The following is a 26676-nucleotide window of genomic DNA, read 5'->3' on the forward strand; positions in this document are numbered from 1 at the left end:
TTGCTTTTATGCCTATATTGCTCTTCTCTTTTGCTGAAAATCTCGAATTATGGTGGTAACAGCCTTCTCCACATGTGCTCAGTCAAGTCCAGCTCTTTGCATCCCCATGGACTGCGCCTGCCAGGCTCCTCTGTCCTGGAATATTCCAGGCAAGAATACTGGAGTGAGCTGCCATTTCCTCCGCCACAGGAAATTCCCAACCCAGGGATCAAGCTCTGCGTCGGCAGGTGGATTCTTTATCACTGAGCCACCTGGGAAGCTCCGGTAACAGCCTTACTTATTTGTTTCATCCTAAAATATCCTAAGATAGTTCCAAGATAACAACACTTATATTATTATAAGTGTAAGGTTATTTAAAGATTTCTTTGTAGTTCTTTTGTTCTTAGAGTATTTTCCATTCAGAACATACAAAATACTGAGTTTTAAGATTTGTTAAAACAATACTTTTTTCTATATCAGAATGTATTCAACTTGATAAACTGGTTCACTTCTTTTTGTTTGATTTTAATTTTCAAGGATTGCTTTCTTTCATTCATTTTATGTTTTTTGAGTAAAATTTACATAGTTTTAATGTCAAAACTTTACAATAATTCAGAAATATCTTGTTTCACTCTTGATCCCTCTCCTTAAGCTAACTATTAGCTTTTGGTCTTACCTTCCATTGTCTCTGCTGCTTAATACAATATAAACTAATATATACACTGCTCTAAATGTGACCTTTTCACCTAAAAAAAAAATGCTAGCAATAACTTTACATCTGTATATAGAGATTCTCCACATTCTTTTGTCTAGTTATCAAACACTCCATTATGTGAACATACTGAGGAATTCCAGCTAATCAGTACAGAATGATAACGTCAGGAAAATCACTATTTTACAACCCATATGAGAATAAATGATACAGGTAATGGTCATCTGAAATAGATGACAAACAGATAACAAGAGATGAGTGAAAGCTTAACGAGGAACTTCACAATGAAGATAAGGCTGTCACCAAATGAACCCACTATCTATCTTAGCACCACTAAGGTGAGACAATCAGGTATTATTATGTTGTACACAGAATCACAATATATATTCTGGCTTATGAAATAAATGAAGTAATATACTGAATTTAATCAAGCCATTGGGTCTAATTTCTAGTCCACAGAAAATGAAACAGAGGAACAAGTCAAATGATACCACAAGAAGCAATCAGTCAAATTCAGAATGTGGGACAGTCTATAGATCAAAAGACTTAGTTTTTTTCAAAAGATCAAGGGCACAAAAAAATAGGGGCAGAGTTTTGTATTAGAGTTAATAAGAGAATTAAGAGACATACGCTAATACAATTAGTGAGTCTTGATTTGAACACACCAACTACAGAATAGTAGCCTGGAAACTACCCAGGAAACTCTGAAAACTGACTGAATTTTAAACGACATTTAGAAACTATTGTTAATTTTGTGGCTGTAATAGTGGTATTACAGTTTGCAAGAAATTATCTTTTTCATCTCTCTGCTTTGCCTGCCCAGGGTTAGCTTTAAGACCCTCAGCAAGAAAAGGGTGTGGAGTGTGTGTGTGTGCGTGTGTGTGTGTGTGTGTGTGTGTGTGCGTGTGTGTGTGTGTGTGTGTGTGTGTGTGTAGCTTTAAGACCCTCTCTGCTTTGCCTGCCCAGGGTTAGCTTTAAGACCCTTAGCAAGAAAAGGGTGTGTGTGTGTGTGTGTGTGTGTGTAGCTTTAAGACCCTCAGCAAAAGGGTGTGTGTGTGTGTGTGTAGCTTTAAGACCCTCAACAAGAAAAGGGTGGGGGGGTGTGTGTGTGTGTGTGTAGCTTTAAGACCCTCAGCAAGAAAAGGGTGTGTGTGTGTGTGTGTGTGTGTGTGTGTGTGTGTGTAGCTTTAAGACTCTCAGCAAGAAAAGGGTGTGTGTGTGTGTGTAGCTTTAAGACCCTCAGCAAGAAAAGGGTGTGTGTGTGTGTGTGTGTATAGCTTTAAGACCCTCAACAAGAAAAGGGTGCGTGTGTGTGTGCGTGTGCATGCATGTGCTAAGCAAAAGGGAAAAAAACCCTGCATAATAAAAGGAATTCTCTGAGTTTTCAGAAGAGATGTAAAGGAGGGGAGAAAAATGATTATATGAATTAGTAACAGTGTTTAACAGAAAACCCCAAACAGACCCAAGTTTAGGATAAGAATTTAGAATTTAAATTTAAGAATTTAGGATATAAAATAAGGGTTCAGTTCAGTTCAGTTCAGTCGCTCAGTCGTGTTCAACTCTTTGCGACCCCATGAATTGCAGCACGCCAGGCCTCCCTGTCCATCACCAACTCTCGGCGTTCAAATAAGGGTAGAATATTTAATCAATAAGAAAGAGCAGATTATTTAATATCAGTGCAATTAGAACTATTTTGGAGAGGGAATGAGATTTATATTTATATACCAAAATAAAACCTTAAAAGGTGCAAAAGGAAAGTCACCAAAGAACTAAAAAAAAAATAGAGGGAATTTTTCCTATCTTAAGGTTGAAAGACTTTTAAAGGATACAAAGGTAAAAACAAAAGAAATTATAATATGACTATATAAACAGTTCTCTAAAGTATTAAAAAAAAGCATTAAAATTAAAAACAAATGTCATGCTGGGGGGGAACAAACTATAATATAAATTAGACCAAAAAAGGTTAATGTACTTATTACAGACAGCTTTTACAAGCCAGAAGGACCTGAACAGAATAATGGTGAAAGAATAATGAACAAGGATTTCAGTAAAGAAACACAACTAAATAATTATGAAAACAGTAAAACATTTTTGCTTATAAAAAAATAATTCTTGGCATACTGAAAAGTGGGCAGTCATAGACACTTTTGCTAGGAATATAAATTGGTACATTATTTCCTCATATCTGAGCACCGAAAACCACTGTCTGCTAGACATCTCCACTTGGATGTCTACTAGGCATTTTAAATTAATCTGGAAAACTTGATTCCCATCTCCAGAACTATTCTTCTGTCTTCCATCTAAATAAATACACTACCCTCTATCCAGCTGTCCTGCCAAAAACCTAAGTTATCCTTAATGCTTCCTTTCTCTCACCCACATCAGTCAAAAGATATCCTTTATCCTTCCACTTTTTACTACCTCTGCCAATACCACCTTAGAACAAAGCATAATCATCTATTTCTGGGATGATGCAAAGCTTCCATCTGTCTCCCTGTTTCCATTTTTATCTTTTCAAATACTCCCATCCCTAATCCGTTCTTCACTTAGTAGCCAAATGATTCTCTAAATACCTAAACCAGATTTCATTCCATTCCATAAAATCTCCTATGTCTTTCCTCTGCACTGGTATAAAACTTAAGTTTCTGACTATGGTCTTTCCCAAACTCTCTGATTTCATTACTATTCTTCTTCCCTTTGCCAGCTGAGCTAGAGCCACACTGGGACTTCAGTTCTGAAACACGTCAAAGTTGCCTCTGCCTTACGTTTCTGTATATGTTTCCTCAGCCTGAAATTCTCTACCCTCATATTTATCTTTGTCTGGCTTTTCCTGTCATTCAAATATTGACTAAACATAACTTCTACAGTGAGGGCTTTCCTGTTACTCTATATACCCAAGCCCTGCAATTTCAACTCATCTTGTTTCACAGCATTTGTAATTGTTTGAAATCAGCTTGATAATTTATGGATTTACTTATTGTCCTATTGGTCCGGCCTTCCCACCAAGTTTCTTGAGAGAGGGAACTCTGTTGTGTTCACTTGGGTTCCTCTTATAGCCTCGGTGCCTAGAGGAGGGCTGTCACATAGTAGAAACTCAGTCTTCACTGAATGAATGAGCAGGGAGAAACTCTAAAGTCTGGTATTAGCGGCTGTGATTGACTACTTTTACCTGAAGAAATTTCATCTGAGGAAATAACAAGACAAACGCACAAAGGTCTGTGCACACTTGTACATGCTGATTTTGATGCTCAGTTATGACCAATGGCAGTAGGCTGGGCGATTATAAAACATCACACAGCTATTAGATGAAAGGTATGAAATAATATGGAAAGGTTCCCTCTCATGTTGTTCAAGGATTTTAAAATAAATGTAAAACGATGCTCATATTTATCAACTTGTTTGTATAAATAAGTCATTTAGATGCCCAGCTCCTTTACCGGCTTTCTCCCGTAGATGCATATAGCAAGAAACCTAGAAGGACAAACTGCAACTGTTACTTTTTATATCTTGATGGTGGGAATACTGACTGATATTTATTTTCTTTTCTGCTTATCTGCATTTTCCTACAACTGCTCATGCACCGCTTTTTAATTAAAAAAAAAAAAAAAAAGCCATACAGTATCTGTATCTGGTTTTCTTTTTTCACATATTCACTAAAATATTTTTTTTAAAGATGTAAAACTCTTTTGGCTGTGGTGGGTCTTTGCTGTTGCACATGGGCTTTCTCTAGCTGTGGGGAGCAGGGGCCACTCTCCGGTTGTGGTACAAGGGCTTCCCACTGTGGGGGCTTCTCCTTTTTTGGAGCACAGGCTCTCAGCACCCAGGATCCGCAGTTGTAGTGTTCAGCCTTAGTTGCTCCTTGGCATATGGGATATTTCTGGAAAGGGACTGAACTGGTGTCCCTTGCATTGCAAGGCAGATTCTTAAACACTGAACCACCAGGGAAGCCCTAAAATATTTTTCTAACTTTTCTTTTAAAATTAATATATTTTTTAATTTTTAGGGGGTTCTTTTTGGCCATACTACATGGCTTGTGGGATCTTACTTTCCCAACCAGTGACTGAACCTGAGCCCAAGGCAGTGAAGGCACCATGTCTTAAACACTGGACTGAGGGAATTCCCTTCTTTTTAAAACATCAACTTTTTCTGTTTTTCAACTCTGAAAAACTAATTTTAAGTTTGGGTTTCTCCCTTCTTAGTATAGGTCATCTCAAATAAATGAATACCAAGAAAGCCCTTAAGATTCAGGGCCCTCCCACTGGGTTATATTAAATGCAATATTTAGAGTCATTTCAATTTTACTCCTTGTGGCTCAGCTGGTGAAGAATCTGCCTGTAATGTGGGAGACCTGGGTTCAATCCCTGGGTTTGGAAGATCCCCTGGAGAAGGGAAAGGCTACCCACTCCAGTATTCTGGCCTGGAGGATTCCACGGACTGTATAGACCATGGGGTTGCAAACAGTCGGACATGACTGAGCGACTTTCACTTTCACTTTTCAATTTTACTACAGAAAGCTATTTAAAGTAAAATATTCCTATTCTAAATAGGACTTGAAAAATAAATGGCTTCTTTTAAAATTGACTTGTTAACGGTAATATTAGATTAAAATCTATAATCTTTTTTTAAGTAGCCAGATAAGAATTTAAATGCATATCCTTGCTATGTGCTTAAATCATTATTGTTCACTTATCATGAAATAGTGGAATTTCATTTGGACCAATACAGCCCTAAAGAAAATCTAACAAAACGGAAGGCAGGGAAATCTGAACTAACTAACCATATTTCTCCAGTGCCTTTCTCAGTTTCCTTTTTCCTTCAGTGCTTTAATTCTAAAATTAAATTCCAGGAAGAAATTTTTTTTTTTTCTTCTCTAATTTCATCAGTTCACCATAAGATGAAATCTCTGTAGTTAGTCTACTGAGAGCAGTTTTTTTTATTATAAGTAGAATGCTTTTGTCATTTAAACTGTTTCTTTATATTTTACTTTTTCTCAGCAAGTATAAATGCAAAATACGTATTGTTCTTTTAATAAACTGCTATGGTATTTAAGAAGTAACTCCATGAAAGGTCAAGTAAAAAATTATGAACAAATGTATTAATGAGCATTTGTTGAAGCTTTTACCAATTTTAGTTACATGTCACAGACACTTCTTCAAGTTAACCGCTGAAACCAAAATCCCAAACTACATTTATACCCTGTCAGTTTTTGAGAAAGCCAGCTTAGTAACACAAAATTTAAAATAACATTTCCTGATCACAGAATGAGTATCTACACATTACAGAGGCTCTGAAAAATAAAAGTACAAGGCAGAAAAGAAAAATCAGTTTTACCTTCTTCTCTGTATACATACACACATAAACACACACATACAAACTGGAACCAAAGTCTGCACATGTTTAATCTAGGCTTGTCTACATTAGCACCTATGATCCATTTGACCCACCAGGGACTTGTCAGAACTGCTAAGTTTCACAACTGTTATATAACTTCATATGACTAAATACATACTTGAGCATACTGCTGGAATCCAGAATACACTGGGCTACTGGATGGTCCTCCAGAATTAAGTGGTGCTGTGGCATTCTGATACCCAGGCTGAAGAGTCGGGTAACCATACCCAAATGGCTTAGGCATTTTTGAAGGCTGAGGAGCAGCTGGAGCTGGCGCTGGAACAGGGTCAGGAGCAGGGTCCGGAGCAGGACTACTTGCTGATGAGGAAAGCACATCTAACAAAGGAAAAAGGATGGTGTTCACTGAAAAGCAGCCCTCCACAAAGATGCCTGGGTGAGCCACTACTTCTGGCACTTTCCTTCCTTTCATTAAAACTTTTATTATGAGAAATTGTGAATGTATACAAAAATGGAACAAAATAATAAACCCATATATCCAGTACTTAGCTTTAAATATTTTGCTAATCTTGTTTCACATGTTCCTACTCCATCTTTTTTTTTTTTAACAAATAATATTACAGGAAAACTCCACCTTGCATCATTTCACTAACACATGCTGCAGTTGATATTCCTAACAGATAACATATTAAATGTATATAATAAATACAATATAGCATATGTTATAATGTCAATATATATTTATATATATGAACATAGTTATTTTTTCCCTTTGTTCTCTCAGCAGAAATGGGGCTAAGAAGCAGAAGACAAAGCAAAGCAATAAAAAGTGTCAATTACTCTCTTCTCCAACTTGCCTTTTTATCTGACCTTGATATTTATTTAAAAAAAAAAAAAAAAAAAGACCCATGGAAGAAGTGGCCTATCTCCACAGTCCCCCAGAAGTCTGCTTTATTTTCAGAGGCAAAACTGTAAAACTATGAAAGACAGTGTCTAGAACAGTGTCCAGCTCCTAAAACAATGTCTGGTATATAGTAGAGGCCAAATAAAATTTAGTGAATGAATGCTTTTCCTTCATTTAAATTTAAAACAGAAACTAAAACTTGATGAAAACTATAGGGGGAAAATAACTGTAGAGAATTTAATTATCATATAAAGAATAACATCAACGAAAGAAAGCCTATTACTCTACTACACAAAACCATTATTAACCCTTCGTTATACTGTTAGTCTTATTTTTAAAGTCAAATCTAAAATATATGTGTACTTTACACTGCTGTATTTAAAAGGACCTGCTGAACAGCACATGGAACTCTGTTTAATGTTTATGTGACAGCCTGGACAAGAGAGAAGTTAGGGGGAGAATGGGCACATGGATATATATGGCTGAGTCCCTTCCCTGTTCGCCTGTAACTGTCACAACATTGTTAATCAGCTATACTCCAAAACTAAGTAAAAAGTTCTTTTAAAAATAAAATATATGTATTTTAATCTATTTTTCATATAAAAATTATATTCTTCACTAGCAATCAGATTCTGCAAAAAAATTCTTAAAAGCATCTGACTTTAACAGATTTATTTTTTCAAAGTTTACTGAGGAATCCCATCCTTCCACTGACTCTATTGGCTCTCATTTTTGAAGAGACCTTCCTGGATATTCTTAAAAGGACAAAAGCATCAGCGTCATGTCATTTCCTCAGATTTCCTGCATGTCTCTCCTGACGGTGATAGGAATAGAAGTATTAATAGAAAGGTCTCTTTAACACAGCAAGAGTCATCAGCTTAAGAAGTGAAGAACTGGAGTCCTTAATATGAGGGTCCAACACTTTTCACCTTATTTAGGAAAGGGACAATATTTCATACATCTCTACAGTCCCTAAGACCTATCTAGTATCTGACATACAGACTTATTTCACTTAATCTTACTTTGACAGATTCTCATCTTTCCTTAATTCTGGTGTAGTACAAATAGCTAGAAAACTTGCCCAGGGTCATTTACTTACTGTCCAGGCACAGTCCATAACAAGATTAAGATCTGCTGATTAAATGAATACAGACAAACACAGCAAGGTCTAACTCCAAGGCCACCATCTTTTAACTCCACTACATTGGATGTTTTACTTTGGGTTAACCTGATGCTCATGAAATACTATAGTTATAGTTTTCATCTTTTAGTGAATGAAGTGACTCTTCTAGAATATTCTGATAATGGGGATTGCTTTTGGAATGGTCCACAACTTCTCACCCATACATGTACACACTGATCCACAGATTCCTAGGAGAAAAAACCCTTAACCACAAAAGACTGAGTAGCTCATTTAGGTATTCTTGAAATATTAAAAGGGAGCGCTATATTAAGCTAAGAAGATTGAAGTTTTCTACTGATTCATAACGATAGTGACAGCAAGACAGTGTGTGAAGCCCAGCACATTCCAACTTCAATTAAGCTTCATCCTGGATAACTATCAATGCGATAAGAAAGAGAAGAGCACAGAGAGTTGTTTTGTTAGTCCTAAAGTTTGGAATCATTAAAAAGAAAAGGCAGAAGGTCAGGTGTGGTTGTCAGGCTGTTGGTGTTAGGAAACAGGCAAATAAGGAAAATAACTGTACAAGATGCTAGAATGAAACACCTATCTATTATAGAAGTCAAATTTGTAGATTTTTTTAACACTATCCACCACTCCTGCTCCTACATGATGACCAAAGTTATTTCCAGATATGGTTAAAAGTAATGCCTCCAAAACCTACCCCCAAATTGGTTAATCTATTTACTGGTGGAGGCAGGCAGGAGCCATAGGGGGAGGAAAGAGTCAAAGTCTTTATACTCAGAGGCTAGTTGGAAGAAATTCAAGGACCTAAGCATGAGAACAGAAACAAATTTAAGGAGTTATTAGCATAAAAGAGAAGGGAAAGAAGAGGAAACTTATTCAGTATTAAGTCTTCTAGAAAGAGGAAAAGGATAAAGAGCATGGTAACAAAAATCAAATACTAAATTTCCTTAGGCCTCCCAGAGACAGCATCCAAAGTTGTTACATGACAATTACACCATGAAATTAAGGCTGAACAGAACAAGAAAATGTTTCCTTTCTCTGTTAAAAATATAGCCTGCTAATTATGTACAGTTAAGTGTTCATGTTTGAAAGTAATTGATAGTCAGTAACTTTTCAAACAACCTTCAACTATGCACAAAACAAATTACCTGGATAGCTGCCTCCTTCTAGAGCATCATAACTGTTGGGCATTGGAGAAGCACTGCTTGTCGTAGAAGAGCTGTCAACACCTAAAAGGAGAATCAAAATATCTGCTAAGTTTAAGATGACCATGTATCTTAAAGCACCCTTTGGCAATTTTGAAAAAAGATGTTTTGCTGATCTAGGAAAATTCCTGATCCTAAAAACATGAGATGGCTGATGTTTAATGACATTTAAAAAACCATATATAAATCTCTGATAAGAACAGGGGATGAAAGTGGGAAGAATACAGAGCTGATGAGTAGAATAAAATTTAATCAGACACACATGAAGGCATCTTAACGATATATAACTTTAGAAGTAGTAAAACACAATCATCAATTTAGAATGATAGAAATGTTAATATAATCACACCTCAAACATAGGCTCTACCAAATCACAAGCTATTAAATACATCTTATCAATATCAGGCTATCTTAAGATAATTAAATTTTAATGACTTTTATAACTCAGTACAGCTGTATGAAACTCACATAAGAGGAATCTCTGGCTTGGGTTGCCACCTAGCACGTTACTAAGCTTTTCTATGTCTTGGCTTATTCATCTGCTCAATAAAGATTAAATAATATCTGTGATTTTAATAAGATAACAAAAATAAGTGGTACTCTATTAAATATGTGTTAGACTATAAAAACTTCTATTACAGTGTTCATTCAAAACTTGTAAGATTAATTGGAATGTTCAGTGGCAATTTATGATAATATTTAGTAATGTCACACAGATAGTAGAATACAATATAAATTCTCTCATTCACTCGACAAACACTTTATTGAAAGCCTATAGTTAACATAGGTAGATACTACTGAATAAAACTGAAAATGCATATGGCCCCTCTTGTGTTGGCTTTTTTTCACCAGAAGACAAAATCCTGAGTTACAGAGATGATCCCTAGCTCTTAATACCAATATTATAACTGGGGTTAAAACTATATTTTAGGTTAATTTTCAATTGTGATATAAAAAGAATAAGTATGCACAATATCTTTCATTGAATGGTTTAGGTTAATGGCAAGAATTCAGTGTACTGACTCAGAGCATAATAGCTAAAATTCTTTGTGTAGGAACATTTTGTTATTAGTAAATAACATGATTTAGCAGCAAAAGATTTAGGAGAAGGCAATGGCACCCCACTCCAGTACTCTTGCCTGGAAAATCCCATGGATGGAGGAGCCTGGTAGGCTGCAGTCCATGGGGTCGCAAAGAGTCGGACACGACTAAGCGACTTCACTTTCACTTTCATGCATTGGAGAAGGAAACGGCAACCCACTCCAGTGTTCTTGACTGGAGAATCCCAGGGACGGGGGAGCCTGGTGGGCTGCCGTCTATGGCGTCGCACGGAGTCGGACACGACTGAAGCGACTTAGCAGCAGCAGAGGCAAAAGGTTATAGTTACATTAGACTTTGCCACTGAAGTGCTACACAGCTTTGGGTAAGTGACAGCCATCAATAATACTCCCTCCTGCAAAACAGAACAATTTTTTAAATGCCCTATGTGTGCTTTTTAACATTCTTGTGATGCCTAAATGAGGCATTTGATATTAAGCAACTTACAAAACATGAAGACTATAAAATAAATAACAGGCGAAAGACACTAACACAAAGTGCTTTCTTGGTGGTAAATAGAAAACTGTTGCATATTTTTGTCATTACTCTTAATTAAGAGTGAGAAGTATGGGCTCTTCCTTTTTGTTCCTTATATTTGTGAATTTATATCTAAAGAAGCATGCTGATATGTAAGGTCAAAAGTCTTGAAGTAATAGGATTAAAAAACAAAAAACCAAAACCCAAATATTCACCAGGAGATGAATGGATAAACAAAATGGACTAAATGCAGTATATCTATACAATGGGATATTATTCAACAGTAGAAAGGAATTAAGTACGGATACAGGCTACAATATGAATGACCCTTAAAAACATGTTAAATGAAAGAAGCCAGACAAAAACGGTCACATGTATGATTTATACGAAATACCCAGAATAGGTAAATCCACAGAGGTAGAAAGTAGACTGGTGGTTGCCAAGGGCTGAGAGGAGGATACGAAAGAATGAAGACAGAAGTTAGAGCCCTTTCTTACACCTTACACTAAAATTATTATAGACTTAACTGCTAAAACTCTTAAAATTTGGGAGTAAATCTTCACAACCTTGGATTAAGCAATAGATTTTTAGATATGACATCAAAGGCACAAGCAACAAAAGAAAGAAAATAGATATAATGGACTTCATCAAGTTAAAAACTTGTGTTCCAAAGATATTATCAAGAAAGTTAAGAGATAACCCCAGAATGAGAGAATATCAAATCATATATCTAATTAATAAAGGTCTAATATCCAAACTTGGACTTCCCTGGTAACTCAGATGGTAAAGAATCCTCCTGCAATGCAGGAGACCCCAGCTCAATTCCTGGGTCAGGAAGATCCCCTGGAAAATGGATAGGCTATTCATTCCAGTATTCTTGGGCTTCCCTGGTGGCTCAGATGGTAAAGAAGCCACCGTGCAATGCAGGAGACCTGGGTTTGATCCCTGGGTTGGGAAGATCCCCTAGAGAAGGAAACTGCTATCCACTCCAGTATGCTGGCCTGGAGAATTCCATGGACAGAGGAACAAAGCAGGCTATGGGGGTCGCAGAGTCAGATACAACTGAGCGACTCACTAATATCCAAAATATTTACAGAACTCTTATGACTTAACAATAAAAAGACAAATAATCAAATTAAATGAGCAAAGGACCTAAACAGATATTTATTACCAAAAAAAAAGGTAAACAAATGGCCAAAAAGCACATGAAAAGATGCTCAACATTACTAATTAGAAAAACGCCAATCAAAACTACGAGTATCACCTCACACTGATCAGACTGGCAAGCATCAAAAATTCTACCAATAAGAAACACTGCGGAGGGTGTGGAGAAGAGAACCTTCATTCACTGCAGACGGGAAGGTAAACTGGCACAGCCGCTATGGACACCAGCATGGGGGTCCCTTGAAGAAGTGCTAACAAAGCTGTCACATGACCCAGCAACCCTACTGCTGGGGGTATATAGCAGAGATAAAAACTCTCATTAGAAAAGATCCGTGCACCCCAACGTTCACAGCAGGACTACTTGCAGCAGCCAAGACACGAAGACAACCCAAGTGCCCGTCAACAGACAACTGGCGTAAGGAGGTGTGATATAAACATATGTAACAGAGTACTGAAGAAAGCGAAAGTGAAGTCACTCAGTCGTGTCCGACTCTTTGTGACCCCACGCACTGTAGCCTACCAGGCTCCTCTGTCCATGGGATTTTCCAGGCAAGAGTACTGGAGTGGGTTGCCATTTCCTTCTCCAGGGGATCTTCCCGACCCAGGGATTGAACCCGGGTCTCCTATGCAGCCATTAAAAACAGAATGAAATATCACCATTTGCAGCAACATGGGTGGACCTAGAGAAAACTGTTGTTAGTGAAGTCAGACAGACAAACACTGTATGATATCACTTATGCAGAGAACCTAAAAAAATAATACAAATGAATTCATATACAAAACACAGGCTCACAGACATAGAAAGCAAACTTATGGCTGCTAAAGGAAGAGGGGGGCTGGGACAAAGTCCTGCACTTTCCCAGATGTACTGCAATCATACACTGTACTGGCTGAGTGATCACAGTATGCTGCCCTATCACACTACAAGTACACAGAGGCAGCTACTATACTGATATCTGGAACCATGACACCAAGTAAAATACCGCTTTCTGCATCCAGTCTAGTTTTAGCTGAATGAGAAGCTCTGGCACTCGTTGCCACTCTTAAACGTTACATCCAGTCTGCCTCAGTCACTTCACACTACAGCTACCGATAATAAATATTCTGAGCTCAGATGGATGTAACGCTCAGGGAACATTTTTCCTCATTCTTTTACTGGCTCTATGTCATGGGTTGAGAGAAGACAAGAAGCTGGAAAAGAGTGGGAGCTGAGTCACAAGTAAGGTCAAGTAAATAGCTCAGAATCTGTGAAGTTGGGGGAAAACAAACCACGGCACACTAAAGCCTTCTAAAAAAGACTTCATTCTCTCTCCTTGGGTCAACAAAGTCAAATGCACTTAATATCTTTCAACTTAAAATTAACGAGGCAATTTGAAATTGCATTTCCTCATAACATGTATAAAACACAGAAAAAGTGTAAGCCAAATCCCACCTCTGCCACTTAGGAGGTGAGAGAAAACGGGCGGTGGTGGCTCAGTTGCTCAGGAGTGTCCGGCTCTCACGACCCCGTGGACTGCAGCCCGCCAGGCTCCTCTGTCCCTGGGATTCTGCAGGCAGGAATACTGGAGTGGGTTGCCATTTCCTTCTCCAGAGGATCTTCCCAACCCAGGAATCGAACCCAGGTCTCCCGCATTGCAGGCAGAATCTTTACCAACTGAGCTATAAGTGAAGCCCAAGAGAGAATGGACAGGACTCCTAACATTTCTGAGTGATTTATTATTTGTAACAACAGATTTTATAACTCTACATGGTAATGTTAAGATTAAAGAGCTATAACAGATATAAACTAAATAGTTACTAGCCAAAGACTGAGAAAACATTCTTCATCTTTTCTCTTCCCTCTTCCTATCCTAAAACCGCTACAAAAGAGAGGAAAAGAGAGAACAAGACAAAACCTCCTGATTGATAAAGCCAAGCGTTTTTTCTCAAGCCTCGACCCAAACTTAACATTTATCACTGCCAACCAAGTTTCTTTTGATTTGTAAAAATGGTTCCCTTCTTTCAGAAAGACTCTGCTAATATGCTTCCCTCCTCCAAATTTCTGCTACCTTAGTCTTATTTCTCACTAGCTTATTCCTTATTTCAAAAGCCTCTAGTGCTAATCAATTTCTTCTGTTAAGGAAAATCAATCTGCATTTCTTACATACAAATTTGGTTATGTTATTTTCCCATGTAAACTCCTTCAATGACCTTTCACTACCTTAAAGATAAAACCCAAACTTCTTACTAGGAAATGTGAGGTTCTTAAAGATCTTAGCCAGCCTGCTCACCTTCATTCCAAATCTTACCACTTGCCCTCTGCAAACAATAGGTCCAAACTCAGTAAAGTTCCCCAAATATGCCACTATCTCTCATGCTTCTTGCTTTGTTTCAAAAAAGTGTCTCTGCCTCTCCCGAGGTCCCTCACTCACTCAATTCCAAGTTCTTTCAGATTCACTTCAGGTTTCCCTGTCTGCCCTCCAGAACCCTCCTGGTCATCTCCACCCTACATCTGGTTCTAGATTCTCCTATGTATTCCTATAAAGCACCATAATTAACACAGGACTGAGTGTAATTCCATTCTATATTCCAAATCAGACTGTGAGCTTCTTGGGTTTTCAATCAAGCTCACATATGGAGTGTTGTTAATCTGTTTATAGTTTGGTTGTTCAGAACTCAAAACATTTTTCAGAGAAATAATAAAACAACTGGTTTTATTATCCCAGTTCGGTCAAGACCAAAATCAGATTGATTATATTCTTTGCAGCCAAAGATGGGGAAGCTCTACACAGTCAGCAAAAACAAGACCAGGAGCTGACTGTGGCTCAGACCATGAACTCCTTATTGCAAAATTCAGACTTACATTGAAGAAAGTAGGGAAAACCACTAGACTGTTCATGTATGACCTAAATCAAATCCCTTATGATTATACAGTGGAAGTGAGAAATAGATTCAAGGGACTAGATCTGACAGACAGAGTCCCTGAAGAACTCTGGACAGAGGCTTGTGACACACTGTACAGGAGGCAGTGATCAAGACCATCCCCAAGAAAAAGAAATGCAAAATGGTCATCTGGTGAGGCCTTGCAAATAGCTGAGAAAAGAAGAGAAGCTAAAGGCAAAAGAGAAAAGGAAAGATACACCCATCTGAATGCAGAGTTCCAAAGAACAGCAAGGAGAGATAAGAAAGCCTTCCTCAGTGATCAATGCAAAGAAATAGAGGGCAACAACAGAATGGGAAAGACTAGAGATCTCTTCAAGAAAATTAGAGATAACCAAGGGAACATTTCATGCAAAGATGGGCTCAATAAAGGACAGAAATGGTATCAACCTAACAGAAGGAAAAGATATTAAGAAGAAGCGGCAAAAATACAGAGTAACTATACAAAAAGATCTTCATGACCCAGATAACCACAATGGTATGATCACACACCTAGAGTCAGACATCCCAGAATGAGAATTCAAATGGTCCTTGGGAAGCATCATTACAAACAAAGCTAGTGGAAGTGACTGAATTTCAGTTGAGCTATTTCAGATCCTGAAATATGATGTTGTTAACGTGCTATACTCAATATGCCAGCAAATTTGGAAAACTCAGCAGTGGCCACAGAACTGGAAAAGGTCAATTTTCATTCCAGTCCCAAACGAAGGCAATGCCAAAGAATGCTCAAACTACTGCACAATTTCACTAATCTCACATGCTAGCGAAGTAATACTCAAAATTCTCCAAGCCAGGCTTCAACAGTACAACAGTACATGAACTGAAAACTTCCAGATGTTCAAGGTGGATTTAGAAAAAGCAGAGGAACCAGAGATCAAATTGCCAACATCCATTGGATCATCAAAAAAGCAAGGAGTTCCAGAAAAACTTCTGCTTTATTGACTACACCAAAGCCTTTGACTGTGTGGATAACAACAAACAGGGGACTATTCTTCAAGAGCTGAGAATACCAGACCATCTTACCTGCCTCCTGAGAAATCTGTATGCAGATCAGGAAGTAACAGTTAGAACTGGACATGGAACAACTGATTGGTTCCAAATCGGGAAAGAAGTCTGTCAAGGCTGTATATTGTTACCCTACTTATTTAACCTATATGCAGAGTACATTATGTGAACTGCCAGGCTGGATGAAGTACCAGCTGGAATCAAGATTGCCAGGAGAAATATCAATAACCTCAGATACGCAGATGATACCAGCCTTATGGCAGAAAGTGAAGAAGAAATTAAGAGCCTGTTAATGAAAGTGAAAGAGGAGAGTGAAACAAAGTTGGCTTAAAACTCAACATTCAGAAAACTTAAGATCATGGCATCTGGTCGCATCACTTCATGGAAAACAGATGGTGAAACAATGGAAAACAGTGACAGACTTTATTTGGGGGGCTCCAAAATCACTGCAGATGGCGACTGCAGACATGAAATTAAAAGACAACTGCTCCTTGGAAGAAAAGCTATGACCAACCTAGACAGCACAGAAAGCAGACATCACTTTGGCAACAAAGGTTCGTCTAGTCAAAGCTATGGTTTTTCCAGTAGTCATGCGTGGATGTGAGCTGGACTATAAAGAAAACTGAGTGCTGAAGAACTGCTGCTTTTGACCTGTGGTTTTAGAGAAGACTCCTGAGAGTCCCTTGGACTGCAAGAAGATCAAACCAGTCAATCCTAAAGGAAATCAGTCCAGAATATTCATTGGAAGGACTGACGCTGAAATTCCAATACTTTGGCCACCTGATGTGAAGAACTGACTCCTTGGAAAAGACCCTGATGCTGGGAAGGCTGAAGGCAAGAGTAGAAGGGGACGATAGAAGATGAGATGGTTGGATGGCATCACCAACTCGATGGACATGAGTTTGAGTAAGCTCCAGGAGTTGGTGATGGACAGGGAAGCCTTGCATGCTGCAGTCCATGGGGTTGCAAAGAGTCAGACATGACTGTCAACTGAACTGACTGATTTCAATGAATACTGAAGACACTCAAACTAATATTTTTCTTAATGGCAATGATATCTGTTTACTTCCTTCACAGAGCCAGTATATGTGCTCAATTTCTAAAATTTTAAAAGTATACTAAATATGTACTGAATTTAGTTTGAAGATATTTACTTTTTAAAATAATCAAACAGTAGTACATTAGTTAGTGAGAAAGATAGATTGGGGCTTCCCTGGTAGCCCCAACCTATTAGGGCTTCCCTCAGCAGTAAAAGAATCAGCCTGCGAATACAAGAGAGATGGGTTCAATCCCTGGTCTGGGAAGATCCCACACGCTGAAGAACAACAACCCATGTGCCGCAACTACCGAGCCCATGCCTTGGAGCTGATGAGTAGCAGCTGCCGAACCCTGTGCCACAACTACCAAGCCTGTGCCTTGGAGCTGAGCAGCAGCTGCCGAGCCCGTGCCCTGGAGCTGGTGAGTAGCAGCTACCGAGCCCTGTGCCGCAGCTACCGAGCCCATGCCCTGGAGCTGATGAGCAGCAGCTGCCGAGCCCTGTGCCATAACTACCAAGCCCTGTGCCACAACTACCGAGCCCTGTGCCGCAACTACCGAGCCTGTGCTCTGGAGCTGATGAGCAGCAGCTGCCAAGCCCTGTGCCATAACTATCGAGCCCTATGGCGCCACTACCGAGCCCATGCCCTGGAGCTGATGAGCAGCAGCTACCGAGCCCTGTGCCGCAGCTACCGAGCCCGTGCCCTGGAGCTGATGAGCAGCAGCTGCCGAGCCCTGTGCTGCAACTACCGAGCCCGTGCTCTGGAGCTGATGAGCAGCAGCTACCGAGCCCTGTGCCGCAGCTACCGAGCCCATGCCCTGGAGCTGATGAGCAGCAGCTGCCGAGCCCTGTGCCATAACTACCGAGCCCTATGGCGCCACTACCGAGCCCGTGCCTGGAGCTGATGAGCAGCAGCTGCCAAGCCCTGTGCCATAACTACCAAGCCCTGTGCCGCAACTACCGAACCTGTGCTCTGGAGCTGATGAGCAGCAGCTACCGAGCCCTGTGCCGCAGCTACCGAGCCCTGTGCCGCAGCTACCGAGCCCGTGCCCTGGAGCTGATGAGCAGCAGCTGCCGAGCCCTGTGCCGCCACTACCGAGCCCGTGATCCACAAAAAGAGGAGCCACAGCAATAAGCCTGTGCACTGCAACTGGAGCGTAGGCGCCCCCTCCCCCTGCAACTAGAGAAAAAGCGGGTGCAGCAATGAAGACCCAGCACACCCAAAAATAAATAAAATTATTAAAAAGACAGAGAGTCAGATTGAACCCTTTTAGGGATTTCCTTTGGCAAGGGGTGTTAGGATGGTGGAGGAAAAGGGAAGATGTTGATCAAAGAAGAAAATCTTCCAGTTGTAAAAGTTCTAGGGACCTGGGAATCTAATGTACAGCACATAATGATTATAGTTAGTGACACTGCATGATATACTTGAACTATTTTTTTTTTAAAGGAATTTTCTTTGGAAGGTAGAAATAAGGCCAATACTGTCCTGTCCTTTATAACAGTTGACTTAATTTGTTCTATGTCAAAATGCAGCATTACCTTTTAAAATAACCAAGTCAAGCAAAAACATATTCTGTCTGAGGTAGTGCCTGGCACTGAATAATTATTATTAGTCTGTGTGAAAGTCAAGTAAAAACTGACTAGCACCTTAAAACTCATTATGAAAAAGAAAAGTTTTTTTCTTCTAACATTATTTACAGAATAAAGCATCAAGCTGTCACATTATGGGAGAGAACTTCCTCTTGTCCTCCGGCCTCTTCCCAACCTGAAAATTCCTTAGAGGAAAGGCGGCTGGGCATATGGAGAGCAGGTGACAGAATGCTAGACAGTAGTGTCTTCCAGGGACTAGGGCTGGCCCTGGTCTTTGGCTTTTTACACCGCCCCCCCTTTCACTTTATCTCACTGCTCAATTTCAGGTCACTGCCTTCACTCCCATTTTCAAGTTAGTATTCCTTACTAGTACAGGTATGACGGTATTTGTCCACCAAAGGTCCACTCTAGCACTAACAACTGAAGGAGAGAATATCTGTAACTGAACAAACTTAGTGAAGAATTTAAAATATAACCATTATGAGCAGCTTGCTATCTGCTTTCTTTAAATCTAAGTTTATTCTCGAACAATTCTGAACTTTCACAAGCTTCCAACAAAACATAAGACTGTCTCCAGTACAAAATCCTATTTCAGTTTCCAAGTATGCATTTAACAAGGAAACTTGAAAAAAGGAAGCCTATTTGTAGCATGTAATTTTAAAGATATAATTAGATGGTTTAATGTAAAATCAGAACTGAAATTAAAATTTTCTTTTAAATCCAAAAGCTTAAAAAAAAAAAATGAAATGAAAGCTTTAAAGAAATATCCCTGTACTTGACTCCTAGATAGACACACTGTCAAGCAAACCATAAGCTTTAATAAATGAAAAGCTAAAATAAGTGGAGAGTTACTTTAACTGTAACTATAAAGAATATATACGGGCTTCCCTGGTGGCTCAGACAGTAAAGAATCTGCCTCCAGTGCAGGAGACCTGAGTTGGATCCCTGGGTTGGGAAGATCCCCTGGAGGAGGGCATGGCAACCCCTCCCGTATTCTTGCCCAGAGAATTCCCACGGACAGAGGAGCTTGGTGGTCTACTGTCGATGGGGTCGCGAAGAGCTGGACACGACTGAGTGACTAAGCACATGGAGCACAGCATAAAGAATATTAATATTACGATTTCCCAACCTGTTAGTTGGTATTTTACTACTGCTTAACAAATTTTTCCGAAGTTAGAGAACAATTTCACATGAGCTAAACACCCAAGAATGTAATGATTATAGGAAAAAAAACCACCTCTGAAACAGTTAACAAATAGAACACTCCAAATTCTCTACTTCATTGAGCTGCTTATATGTAAACTCCACACCAATTTGAGGCACTTTCTTTTACCATTTTACATATGGAAAAAATACTGTAACTGACCAGGACTTTTAAAAAATCATTTTAAAGCTAAATTTCCTTTCTATTTTTTCTTTCCTCTCACTCAGAATGTCCCTTTAATTTGCAACCAACAAAAACAGTATTTTTATTTACAAACCATAAGGAGATAACACCAGGATCCTAGGAAAAATGTCCATAATACAGTATTATTTTATTTTAGTGTGAATAGTGAAAGTCACTCAGTCGTGTCGACTCTTTGCAACCCCATGGATTATACAGTCCATGGAATTCTCCAGGCCAGAATACTGGAGTGGGTAGCCTTTCCATTCTGCAGGGGATCTTCCCAACCCAGGGAAAGAACCCAGGTCTCCTGCATTGCAGGCAGATTCTTTACCAGCTAAGCCACAAGGGAAGCCCAATTATCCTGCTGCACGATAAAAAGGCAGAGGAAGACAATACCTAAGCAACGCCACAGTGGCCACTGCATGTGCTCTTTAGTCCCCTCTACCTCAGGGCTTCATGTTCTCACAAGAACATGAGGACTACGCTGTCCATACCTCTCAGCAGACAAAGAGACCTAGTTTGAGGCAAAGGCATTGTTCACATCTCAATCAACTCATCTGCAAAATGGAGCCAATTATCTCTGCATTGCAAGATTGTAGGGAAGAATAAAACTGAGATAAGAACATGTCCTCAACATTATTAATGACAACTAATTTTTAGAGACATTTCAGCATTTGCCAGACACTGTTCTAAGCTCTTGACAAAGAACACCTTCAATCCTAAAAACAACCATGTGTAACTGTTACTATCATTCTCCACTGACAAGATGAGTCAACTGAGGCTCAATGAGTTTAAGAAACTTGTCTCAGGTCACAAAGCTAGTAAGTGACAAAATGGGGGTTTGAATCTAGAAGAAATGATACAGAAACCCACAGCTGTAGTTAAATAATGTAAGGTGACAGGAGAAAAGCCATAAATGCTAAATCTTTTTGATTTTCTGATTTTTTTTCCATCTAAGGAAACGGGATTTTCAACCAACGCACCTAATCGTTCAGCAGAACAAAAACAGGGCAATTTAGGCTGACAACATTACACAAAGTAACACATTTTTGAACTGTGTAAAATTAGGATCATAAGGTTAAAAACTGAGACATTTGTAGGATCTGAATAACCCCTGCGTTAAATAATTAGAATGCCAGGGCCTGGGACCAGTGGCCCTTCAGCAGCAAGGGCCATCAAGGGCCATCAGTTACAGTAAGACCCTGGCTCCTACAATGCCCTTCTGCAGGACAGGTACCAGGACTGAGGGAAACAGTCCACCCCAGGTTGCAGCAACCCAAACACAAGATGAGCTAGGAACATCTTAGTGAGGACTTAAGGGACTTAAAATAAGTGCTTAAAGATTCATGGGAACATTTTTAAAAGACAGCTTGAAGAAGCTGCTGCTGGCCAGGTTGAGGACAAATTGCTATTAGAATAACTAATGACAGTAATGGATTATGACCCACTGAATAAAACAAGAATCCATGAGTCATTATAAACCCAAAGAAATCAATAAGAGAGAAGAGAAGGCTCTTCTTCACAGTGAAACCTGAACTCATGAACAAAGAGGGAATGTTAGAACTGGGAAATCTCTGAAGAATGCTCAAACTATGTATGCTAGTTTAATAAAGAACAGGATATTTATAATAGTATCAAAGAACTTCCCCACAAATTACTTATTAATTTCAAGGGAAATGAGAAGTACCTTTGCAGTTGAGAAATCTGGCAGACACCATCTTAATCAAGTCATCAAAGTTAAATGTCATCAATATGGGAACAAATCAACAGCATGTGCCTCTTAACGGGAGGCTCTGAGAACACGCCATACTTCAGTGGTAATCTCACCAAAAATGTGTGATTTCAATTTAATCAAAAGTGTCAAAGTCCAAAAAATAAAGAAAGGTTAAGGGACTGTTGCAGGTTGAAGAAGTCTAAATAAATGGCGACTAAATTCAACACCATGACCCTGGATTAGATCCTAGGCCATGGAAACAGCTACGAAAGATCTTATTAAGACAGCTGTTAAGATATGACCATGGACCGTGTAACAGATATTAAGGTAACAGTGACTGATTTCCTGATAACTATATTATGCTTGTGTTATGTAAGACACTGTCCTTACAGTCAGGAAACACACACTGAAATATTCAGAGGTTAAGGTTCATGGTATCTCCACCTTACATTCAAATGACACAGGAAAAAATGCATATAGCGAGGATGAGGCAAAAATGGTTTATCTTGGTAAAATATATATGGTAGTTTCTTTCACTCTTCTGTAAGATTGAAATTATGTAAAATAAAAAACTACCAAAAATTCATAAAGATAAATGGGTATCTGGATTTTTAAGGGGAGAAAAAAAATACCATCCTTCTGGAACCCTTAACTTTCACCCTGCGCCCACAAACCATGCATAAGGATTTGAATGTTTAAAAAATGCAAAGGAAACAGAAAGCTCTATTTAAACAGACTGTTTACAGAGCAAATCCTTCCACTCAGTTACAAAGATAACAGAGAATCATGGTCATGTATAACTTGAAAGATCATCACTTATTGATTCAGTCTTAAAATATTAGAATTAACAGAGGAACTGAATTACTTAAAAGTTAGCAGTTATACTTATCAAAGGTAGAAAAAGATATTAAACAGGCTGCAACACATCATCACATGCACAATTTCTTCAACTAGCAAGATGTGAACTTCTACTTCATGAAGTAGGAAAGCTACTACAAATATGGGGTCTTCAAAATATATGACAAGACGGGCCACAAAGAAAAGACCTCAGAGAAACACTCTCCAATTTTTATGTCAGTTTTATAAAACCCACATGATTCATTTCGATTATCCCAAAGTAGCATGCAAAGCAGAAAATAAAACATTCCTAAAAGGGTGCTACAGCAATCATCGGCCAAAAGCATCAGTCAGGACTCATTCTTTAGCATGTGGCATGAGAGAAAATAAACTTCTGAAAGAAGAAAGCACTCTATCATCATGAAAAATGCATTGTTACTTACAAAATGGTAAAGATGTCCAAAAAAGGAAACACAAAACAAACAAGCAAACGCCTCCAGTGACCCCCACCTTCTATAGCCCAAACCAATCTATTGAGCTAAATCTGCAAAGACACATTGTTTAAGGACGAGTAAGACTATGGACATAAAAAGAAAACTTGAGTAGGAAAAGTTCAAGAACTGGGGTAAAGCTAAAGCAGACCTGCTTCCTCATCCTCCTCCTCCTCTTCCTCATCATCGGAAGTTGATGACAAGGGAGTTGGTGCGGAGCTAGCTTGGTTATTAACATATTCACCATACTGCATGCCTGTAAAGTGGAAAGCACAAACACAAGAGTCAAACCAACGGGAAAGATGAGAAATAAAATTTTGACATTGCATCAAAAGTGAGAAAGAACTCTGACATTCCAAAGAACACCCCAGCATGCATATTAATATTAGCTAATTTATAATCAAAACTGAAACTGTTAGAAATCTCTGCGAAGCAGTTTAGTAAAAGCAGCTTTAATATGAACTGGTTTACGTGTAAAAAAAAAAAAAAAAAAGCACCATGTCTGACCGGTAATATTTAGGGAACTCCACTGACAGTCTCTGAACATTTCACTGAGCTCTACACATGTTTACCTTCTTTGACCTTGGGGCCCTTGTGGTTTACTTCCTTTGGGACCATGTACTCTTGGTGAGCAGTGATCACTTCTACTGAAATGAATTTATACAGCATACAACACACAGACAAATCCTCGGTACCTCCCTTCTGCTAATGCCACCCTGATGGTGACTCAGTTCTCATAACGGAAAAAGAATGACAGTTAAAGAAAAGAACTGTATCTAGCATCGTTCTCTGCTCAGAGGAGATGCTCAAAAGAAAAAAAAAAAAAAAGAGGGGGGGCTGCTTATTAACTGTGGCCCGACAAGTGAGACTATTAAAGTGAATTTTCAGAGGCAGCAAATCATCTCAGCATCAGCCTACTGCCTACATGTGAGACTGAATTAAGTGAAGGAGACTGGTCCGCAGTGGGAGATACAGCAAGAGAAAGCAGACTACGGAAAAGGCCCAACTAGTAACTGGACAACACCGCCCTTTAAAACAAAAAAGTTGGCTGCCTATTTTCATTATTTAATTATTCTAGCAAAATCAGGACAAAAACTAAGATCCACAAAATTTTTAAGAGGGAAAATTTTAAAAACATATATATATATATATATACTTAAAAATACATACTCTTCATAAATAAGAATAAACATCCTTACAAAGAAAAATCTTAGAGCTCAATTTGAAAAAGAAAAAAAAGAACCCAGAAATATAACGTAGATTTTCAATAACATGTCAAAATATTGGAAGTACAATGAAGCCCTGCCTCACTAAATAATCATGTGGTAGTCCTCTCATGCTCGGTTTTTTGTTTTTTTTTTTTTTCAGGTGACCTTCTTAATTAGCATGGAGAAACATAACTCATGTGTATAGTAAGAAAAAAATTTTGACAAAGTCTGAACTTAGAAGACAGCAAAGGTTAAACTGTATATGAGTAAAGCTTTGATCCTCATGACTAAAGACGTCATTGACAAATCTGCTAGCTTTGCTGAAATACGTTTTAAATACAGATAAAATGGCAGTTATAACAAATTCACCTGAAAAAGTAAAAATCAGTGCAAAGTAAGTTCAGGCAACACAAAAAATAAACTTGATACCTTGAAAGACCAAATTCAGAGTGGCAAGTTCCTCTAATAATAGCCTAGTTAAAATGAAAATTTGACTAATATTAGACTTTAGGTTAAATAGACTAAGAAGTTTATATTTAGACATGTTAACAGTAAAAATATTTTTTAGAAAAATTCTCCAATTTAAGGACTTCTTTAAAAATGAAATACTTTCTCAAAACACCAATTAGCACTGCACTTTAAAAAGTACACGTATGTGTATGTATATAATAAGAAACAAGAGAAAGAAGAAAGCAAGAAATTTCTATCTGCTGTGCTAAGCTAAGAGAGTCCAAAAAACAGGAAGAAAATCCATTCTTTTCATGACTGTGTGGACTGTTGATTTTGTACCTAATCAGAGGAGTCAAAGCATAGGGCAAACCTATGTGTGTTATAAGATAAATATTTTCCTCTTTTTCCAGATTTACTGAATAAAAACAGGTTTCACGTATTACTGGGAAAATATCCAATGCTGAATTGGAAGCAAAAAAAAAACTTTTTTTACAGAGCAACTATTTAATGCACTGGAACAAACCTAAAAATAAGATGGAACAGTAATATTATTTATTATAATATCATTTTAGATCATTCAATGGTTGTCAACATACTATATTAACTGAATGTCACACAACATACTTAATTTCACTGTCCTAAAAAGAGGCAGTCTCTTTTGAGAAGTGCTAGAGATGAATGTATCAGTATTTAAGCTCTTTCCCAATGATGACTCAATCTACTGTGCATTTTCACCTTTCTTTGCTCGTTTAACTAAAGTTTGTTAAAAGTTTAGGAATACTAATGGTACAAGAATATAACATTCTGTTTAATCCACAGAAGAATGGTAAGAGTTGTAGGAAAACAATCAATCCGTATCAAATGCCCTGCTCTAGACTGTACACAGTACACTGTAGAGATGTACACGGGGCGCACATCAACCACCACCACCACCATCAAACAAGGGCGCAAAGCCACATTCCTATTTCACTCTGTCAGAGCTTTCAAGGTATAAGTCTAGAAAACCAAGAGGGAGAACATTATTTCACAGACTGAGTGACATGATAAAGAACCTGTTATTAACAGGTGCCCAATATTTTAAAAAAGACATTCTCTTTAAACTACTTGTCATGAAAGTATTCTCTTCAGAGAGTTGGAGTTGCTTAATAAAAGGCATCTTTACTGTTCCCTAGACACAGTGACACTGAGAATAAATAAAACCAGTCTAAAGAGAAAATAAATCCCTTGGGGAGGCTAGCTTTTTTAAACTCAAGAGCTCAGACTTTTGAGCGACTGTTACCTTTCCTAACCTAGTCTTCTAAGCACATACACTAGAAAACTTTGCAAGGGTTCCCACAAAAGAACGGTTTTTACGGGAATCACTTTCCACAGTACTTTCTTTCCTATACTTTATCCAAGAAAGTACCTGTGTCAAGAACAGACTTTTTCTCAACTTACAAAAGAAACATTCCCTTCACTTATTCTAAATCTTAATATAGGAAAGTTTCCTCCTTCTTTAAATGATTAATCAAGGCACCTTAAATCTACAGACTTTCTTTTACCTTGCCATACATGCTTCAGTTAAAAATTAAACATATTAGAAACAGGGTTGGCTTTATTAATTCAGAAATATTGAAAAGGAGGGTACTGGGAATAATGATTTATTTAATGACTCTGCACATATGCAGGCCCCAACCACTACTATCAAAGAAGCCACTGCTTTTCAGAGTTCAATGAGAACAAAGCAAGAACAGTAAGAAATATTAAACAGACAAGCAGCAGGACATTATGGATAAAATGGGGTCTCTGAGTTCAATTCCAGGAAATACCACTTACTACCTGTGTGTTTTGGGGCAAATTACTAACCTCTCTGTTCTTCATTTATATCATCTGTAAGACGGGACAATGACTACCTCAAATGGTTGCTGGGAGGATTAAATGAATTAATATATTTTAAATCTTAGAATGGAACCTGAAATACAGCAAATACTACACAAGTATTTGCTACAATCACTACTGAACTTC

General features: G+C 38.4%; 1 protein-coding gene across 2 annotated transcripts in view; it reads right to left on the reverse strand.

Moving 5' to 3' along the window:
* SEC24B (SEC24 homolog B, COPII coat complex component) overlaps window positions 1-26676 on the reverse strand; it is a 79535-nt gene that overhangs the window by 22586 nt on the left and 30273 nt on the right. The window contains exons 4-6 of one of the 2 annotated variants that reach the window (XM_018049229.1): window positions 23166-23270; window positions 9240-9320; window positions 6201-6418 (exon numbers count right to left, since the gene is read on the reverse strand). In XM_018049229.1, the coding sequence (XP_017904718.1) occupies window positions 6201-6418; window positions 9240-9320; window positions 23166-23270 (404 nt within the window). The remainder of the gene's footprint in view (window positions 1-6200; window positions 6419-9239; window positions 9321-23165; window positions 23271-26676) is intronic. The other variant, XM_018049230.1, reaches the window with a different exon arrangement.

This window comes from Capra hircus, chromosome 6 (genome assembly GCF_001704415.2).
Source record: "Capra hircus breed San Clemente chromosome 6, ASM170441v1, whole genome shotgun sequence".
Lineage (NCBI taxonomy): Eukaryota > Metazoa > Chordata > Mammalia > Artiodactyla > Bovidae > Capra > Capra hircus.